General features: G+C 37.7%; 1 protein-coding gene across 1 annotated transcript in view; it reads left to right on the top strand.

The window, feature by feature from the left end:
• The window catches only part of LOC144958647 (polypeptide N-acetylgalactosaminyltransferase 1-like), a 17,429-nt gene that overhangs the window by 5,341 nt on the left and 4,588 nt on the right, over nucleotides 1-7,500 (top strand). The window contains exons 5-10 of the mRNA XM_078890756.1: nucleotides 742-906; nucleotides 1,687-1,888; nucleotides 3,020-3,137; nucleotides 3,762-3,947; nucleotides 5,811-5,945; nucleotides 6,661-6,756. Coding sequence (XP_078746882.1) covers nucleotides 742-906; nucleotides 1,687-1,888; nucleotides 3,020-3,137; nucleotides 3,762-3,947; nucleotides 5,811-5,945; nucleotides 6,661-6,756 — 902 coding nt within the window. The remainder of the gene's footprint in view (nucleotides 1-741; nucleotides 907-1,686; nucleotides 1,889-3,019; nucleotides 3,138-3,761; nucleotides 3,948-5,810; nucleotides 5,946-6,660; nucleotides 6,757-7,500) is intronic.

Below are 7,500 nucleotides of genomic sequence, written 5' to 3' on the forward strand. Positions count from 1 at the left end.
GGGGGGGGGGGGGGGGGACGTTTCTTTATTTTCTCTTGGTTGTTTCATCCAACATTCAAACCAAGTAAAGCGGCAATAAACAATAATACCAATTATACCAAAAATGTATATTGTGACTTAATAAATGTGACGATTTTTCTGTAGGTGGTAAGGGGGGAGGGGGGGGGGGGTTAATGGATATGATTGTTATTATCTTTATACAACCAGTAGAATCCAAAAATACCAAGATGTGAGCTGTTCTTCTCTAGTCAAGACAATTTTATCTTATCTATTCTCCCCTCTTTCTGAATTTTATACGTTAAGTGTTTTCGATTACTTTTTGTTATTAATTTAAAAATGTGTTTGAGCCCGGAACATTGGTGAGGACGGTCTTGTTCTTATTTGAAAATGATTCATTTAATTTTTATTCCTGTGCGGCTATGTGGTCTAGTAGTATGACACTCGCTTTCGGATCGGAAAGTCCTGGGTTCGAGCCTCGTTCGACGCATAGTTGAGTCCTTGAACAAGACTCTTTTCTCACATTCTCTCACCTTACTCAGGTGTAAAATGAATACCTGGCCGTTCACAGCGTTGTCTTTGTCGGAAAAAAAATTGTAACATCGTCTAACAGGCTAAATGTCTCGTTTTACACGTTACGTATTGCTGTTGGTCAGGGACCCTTTGTAAAGAGCTTAGAGCATGTTTCGTGGATATTGCGCTATATAAAAGCTCAAGGCTTTTTTTTTAATCCCACTTCACCAGCACATTTGGGACGCCCGTTGGAACGATACCTGCAGCCTTTGAAGAAAGTTCGACTCATCAGATCCACCAGGAGACTAGGGCTGATCAAGGCCCGTAACTTGGGCTTTCTCTACTCCAAGGGAGACGTGGTTGTCTTTTTTGACTCGCGCATCGAATGTTTTCCTGGTATGTTGCTTATTTTTTTCATTGGCTTAAACAGACAGCCCCCCCCCCCCCCCCCCCCCCCCCCCCCCCTTCTGTCCACCAAGCAGTGATTGGGTAGCTGGGTATATTTGATCTTGCGGAAAGTACTTTACCATCGTCTGGTGTCCTATCCAAAGAGTAACAAGCGATTGCTATTGTCCTTTTCACGCTATAGAAACCGAGATATACTCAAGCTGCAAGGGCCTAATGGCTTTGAAGGACTACTTTTTGTTTTGTTTTTTTTTTTTTTTTTACTCCAAGATATTTCCCGACTGAATCGTCTGGTCACATAATATGTGACCCGACACTATAAATCGGTATTGTGGCTATATGCCCTTTTAGTGTGACTCTCTCCTTCAGATCGGAGGGTCTTGGGTTCGAGTCCCGACTCTGAATAGGGCATAATTGAGTCCTTGAAAAAAGGGCTCTTGACTCGCGTTCTTTCATTGTAATCAGATGTAAAATGAGTACATGGCTGCTAAGAGTAAGAGCGTTATCCTGTCGAAAAAAAAAAAAGAAATTGTTATTCATACCATGTATTGTCCTAAATGTTAAGTTTTTCTGTTGGCCAGAGACACCTTGTAAAGCGCTTTGAGCACGTTTAGTGGATATTGCGCTATATAAAAGCTCAATTTTCTTTTAATTTTTTTTTTTGGAAGGGGGGGGGGGCGGGGGAGTGGTTGTTATTTTTTTTAGGGGGGTTAAAATACTAAGAATCAGTTTTTCTTTTCCTTTTTTTTTTTTTTTTTTACTTTCATTCAGGCTGGTTAGAGCCACTGATATACCCGATCGTCCTTGACCCTCGCACGGTGACCTTTCCTTCCAGCCACACCATTGACAATGAGGACACATTCGGTGTGTCAAGAAAGCCATTCCAGTCGGATGTTTCTATTGGCACGGTGAATATTCACGATCTGATGTTTGACTGGACAACGGTGAAGGACACGGGACAGATATATTTTGAGTAAGAGTAAGAAATCAAGGACATTTGTTGTTGTCCATCGCCTCAATGGGGTAATATATTATTTCGGGATTGATTAGGTGCTTGAATTTGGGATTTTGTACTTGTATCTACAACGATGGGAAGGAAAGTATTGGATATATATATATATATATATATATATATATATATATATATATATATATATATATATATATATATATATATATATATATACAATTAGCGGGAAAGACGGGGGAGGGGGTTATTGGGTTATTTGTATTTTGTTGTATTTGGGGGGCGGGCGGGGGGGGGGGATTGGTTTCTTTTTCTTCGGGTTTTTTTTTAATCTTTTTTTTTTATTGGGGGGGGGGGGGTTATAGCACATTTTCTATTGTTGTATTTGTGGGGAGGGGGGGGGGGGGGTTTTTTTGTTTTGTTTTGTTTTTGTTTTGTTTTTGTTTTTTTTTTTTGTTTTTTTTTTGGGGGGGGGGGGGGTTACAGCCTGGTCGATATGACCTAAATGTGTTGGAAGCGCCGTGAAACCCCTAAAAACAATAAATTTAAAAAAACACAAAGCTGTTGTATTCATGTTTGTACAATACTTCATATGATTTTTTAAAACAATAGTTTTGTTATATGTATACACACACACACACACACACACATATATATATATATATATATATATATATATATATATATATATGTGTGTGTGTGTGTGTGTGTGTGTTAATATATAAAATATAAAATATAAATTACATCACTCACTTATATGTGGCCAAGACATACGTTTCTACATATATATAAATATATATTATTTAAAATATTTACCACAATGTTTGGGGCAGTCTACATCAATGTTTCAGGCTTAATTTGCCATCTTCAGGACTGAGTTGTTTTCTCAGTCCTGAAGATGGCAAATTAAGCCTGAAACATTGATGTAGACTGCCCCAAACATTGTGGTAAATATTTTAAATAATAATTCGCTCCATTACTACATGTCGAGCACTTTTCGTACCATATTTGTATCAAACACGATTCAATATATAAATATATATATATATATATATATATATATATATATATATATATATATTACCTGCTATCTACCTCTCATCTTGCTTCATCCTTCTCCCCAACCAAACCCTTAAGCTCGCCAACCATGCCTGGAGACATCTACTCCATATCCAGAGACTGGTTCAAACATCTTGGAGCTTACGACCCAATGATGATGTCATGGGGAGGAGAAAACATTGAGATGTCCTTCAAGGTTAGAAAAACACAACTTTACGACTATTTAAAATCACAATTTCAGTTCACAACATTTTGTTAGTAAATCAAAACAATGATCAACAATATTCTTTCTGTTCATGACAGATATCCCTATCTATTTACAGCCATGTGTAAAAGAAAGTTCACCCTTATTTGTTTCTTCATATCTTTTGATTCAATCAAGACATTACGTTGCTCTATATATACCTTTTAAGATGTGTATTAAATTGCCTATCTAATGAATATAATTTTTTTATTATTACTTACATGAAACGTCGACATTTTGACTTTGCAAAAAATATGTTCAGGTAAGAATGTTAAGGAAACTGGAGACACTTAAATGACTTTATTTATCCTTTATTTATCCCACAGGGGAAATTTGTCTCTAGGGTCTATTCCAAGGGAATCCTGGAATAACCCAGGCGTCAGCCGCAGTGCAGCGCCGCAAATTGAGCTAGGGCGATCTGACTTGTTCAATGCCACACAGCGCAGCGGCCGGTGATCGAATTCAATACCTTTCGGGTACGAAGCGAAGACCGTACCGCTGAGCCACGCTGTCCCTATTTACATATTCAAAATTACGAGTAACCAGTATTACAATTACATATCAATCCCATCATAGATTTGGATGTGTGGCGGTCGAATACTGTTGTCCACCTGTTCCTGGGTCGGACGCGTATTGAGGACAGCATCACCAATCAAGTTGGAAAACGTTCTGAAGTTCGACCCTAGGAACTCCTACAGAATTGCTGAGGTGTGGATGGATTATTACAGACATTTCTTCTACGAGAAAAACATCTACAACATTGTAAGTACTAAAAAGAAACAACAAAAAAACTAGAGCTTTATAGATAGTATGCAAATGACGTCACTCAGGCCTTTGTTATTGTTTTTGCCATCGCGTTTGTGAGTTGTTCTCCATAAACTGTATTAACCAGACTATAAAAGTTCATGGTTACACAGAGTTTGTGTGTTGGTCGTTATACTTCCGGATGGCAATGTTGTGAACTCCTTGGCCAAGCGCATTCTATCTATACTGGGTAATATCGTAGCCATCGTTATTATGCCTGATACTGAAATCCAAAAGGACTGGCAGTTTGACGTCATTATTTGGTTTTTGCACGGCCTAGTGAGTTGTCGTTAGTAGAGCTCATGGAAACAAGTCATTTCATTGGTTGAACTATTGAATTCAACTCACGATTTGTTTTCTTTTGTGCAAAAAGACTGGCATTTTGACGTCATTTTTTGTTCAGTATCAGGCCATAACTTTACGAAGGCCACGGTAATATCCACTAAATGTGCCCCAAAGCGCTTTACAGAGGGACCCTGACCAACAGCAACACGTAACATGTAAAACGAGACATAACACCTGTTAGGCGATACTACATTTTTCCCCGAGACAACGCTGTTGACGGCCAGGTACTCGTTTTACACCTGAGTACGATGAGAGGATGTGAGTAAAGAGTCTTTCCAAGGACTCAACTATGCGCCGAGTGAGGCTCGAACCCAGGACCTTACGATCCGAAAGCGAGTGTCATACCACAAGACCACATAGCCGAACTACATCGAGTGCTTCAGTTTGAGGTTGGAGTTCTGCATTAATATATTATTAATAACAATAATAATCTATATTATACTAATTTAGCTCGCATCATGTAACGCAAAACAAAGCTAAAAGTGCCTAGATAAGCCAGTTAAAATGATATGAAAATATCTATTGTAAAAATGGCTCATTCAACGAAACAATAAAAAGATAAACACACGGTGATTCGGGCCTTGGCCTTCAGCAGAGGACAGACGAAACACGATTTGTCTAAGCCCCTGATGAAGATCAAGGGCTGAAGCGACGTAGTAATCTGTGTTTTTATTTTGTTTTGTTTGTTTGTTGTGGTGTTTGTTTGTTTTTTTTGTTGTTTTTTTTTTTGGATTTGTTTTTGTTTTATTTTTGTTGGGTTTTTTTATTTTTTAGTTTGTGTGCTTTGTTGTCTTTTTTTCTCTTTTTATTTTTCTTTGGTGGGTTTTGTTTTGTTTTGTTTTGTTTTTGTTTTTTGTTTTTGTTTTTTGGTGGGGAGGGAGGGAGGGGCGTTGTTGTTGCTGTTTTTGGGGTGGTTTTTTTTTTCATTTTTTTAAAATGTGGTACTGTTTTTGTTATTAGAGTCATAATTTACTTTTGACATTTTTCATTACATCGCAAAATATAGAATACTCAAAGCCTATTTTTCAAGTTACTGAAAAAGTCTAATAAGTAATAATTTGTTTGTTTGTTTGTTGCTTTAGGTCTCTTCCAACACAATTGAGGTTATATGAGAGACCGCTGAAACAAAAAAAGCAAGCAATCTAACAAAAATAGTACAAATGTAAATCAAAATCATAACCTAAAGATATCATAAGCTAAATTATAAATAACCAAGAACAAACAGGCAGAAGATTTACAGAAAAAAAAATATCCCTGTCAAAAATACAATCACAAACCAAAGAAGCAGCATAGGCTAGTAAAGAGAAGAAGAAACGACATCACTATCGGATCGTACACCCATGCGAACATCATAGGTATTGATTCAAGGGTGATGCTCCCATCCAACCACCACTAATAAGTAATAAGTTCTGAAGCAGTTACAGCTCTGTTGAAAAGGACGCTAAAAGGACAGTTTAGATTTGATGATATTTTCAGAGTGACGTTGGTGATGTAAGTCTCCAGAAAGTTCTAAGTCGAGGCCTACAATGCAAAGATTTCCGATGGTACTTGGACAATGTGAATCCATTCCTGAAAAAGCAGATTGATCCTAGAAGTATTTATTTTGGAAAGGTGAGCTGTCTATTAAATCAATGGCGTCATAGCCAATACATTAGGATCATCATCACAATCATCATCATCATCATTATCATTATCATCATCATCATCATCATCATCATCATCATCATCATCATCATCATCATCATCGCCATCATTATTATTATTATTATTATTATTATTATTATTATTATTATTATTATTATTATCATTATTAGCATTATTATTAGCATTCTCATCAGCATCAGCATCATTGATCCTAGAAGTATTTATTTTGGAAAGGTGGACTGCCTATTAAATCAATGGCCTTATAGCCAATACATTAGGATCATCACTATCGTCATCATCATCATCATCATCATCATCATCATCATCATCATCATCATCATCATTATTATTATTATTATTATTATTATTATTATTATTATTATTATTATTATTATTATTATTATTAGCATTATTAGCATTATTATTAGCATTCTCATCAGCATCATTATCTTCATCATCATCATCATAATCATCGTCGTCGTCGTCGTCGTCGTCATCATCATCATCATCAGCAGCAGCAGCAGCATCACTTTTTTTTTGTCATTGTCAGTCAGTATTACTCTTTTACCATAAACGATATGATTATCATCACTATCATCATCTACTTCATAATATTATCATCCACGTCACTTTTACCGTTATATAAAATTATAATTAGTTTACTATACCTCTCTCGACTCAGGTAACGAATCAAATGATGGAAGACATGTGTCTAAGCACATCCATATCTGGTCTCGAAGTCACTATGCCAAAGTGTGATAATACGAGTTATCAGCAGGTAATAAAACACACAAGATTACAACTTGTTCCACAACCATAGAAAACAAAAGTGAGCTTTTTTATAGCGCAATATCCACGAATTGTTCTCAAACCGCTTTACAAGGGGTCCCTGTCCAACAGCAACATAATTTATCATTTAGAACGGGACATGACGCCTGTTAGGCGATGTTACCTTTTTTTTCGGACGAAGGCAACGCTGTTAACGGCCAGGTACACATTTTACACCTGAGTACGGCGAGAGAATGTGAGTAAAGAGCCTTTTCCAAGGACTCATCTATGCGCCGAGTGAGGATTTGAACCCAGGACGCCCCGATCCGAAAACGAGTGTCATACCACAAGACCGCACAATGCTACAACGCCATAGCTATCTTGAATGCATGCCGACCGGACGTCAAGGCACAGATGATCCAAAAAAGACGTGGGGTCAGTACTGGCCCCACATTATAACAGTGCGGCTATGTGGTTTTGTGGTATGACACTCGCTTTCGGATCGGAAGGTCCTGGGATCGAGCCTCGCTCGGCGTATAGTTGAGTCAGTCCACGGAAAAGGCTCTTTACTCACATTCTCTCACCGTACTCAGGTGTCAAATGAGTATCTGGCCGTCAACAGTGTTGTCTCTGTCGAGATAAATTGTAATATCGCTTAACAGGCATCATGTCTCGATTTACATGTTACGTATTGCTGTTGGACAGGGACTTGACACTCGCCTTTCGGACATGTAGGTCCTGGATTCGAGTCCTG

The sequence above is a fragment of the Berghia stephanieae genome, chromosome 13 (genome assembly GCF_034508935.2).
Source record: "Berghia stephanieae isolate SIO BIC M18660-M18661 chromosome 13, UCSD_Bste_1.3, whole genome shotgun sequence".
Classification (NCBI taxonomy): Eukaryota; Metazoa; Mollusca; class Gastropoda; order Nudibranchia; family Aeolidiidae; genus Berghia; species Berghia stephanieae.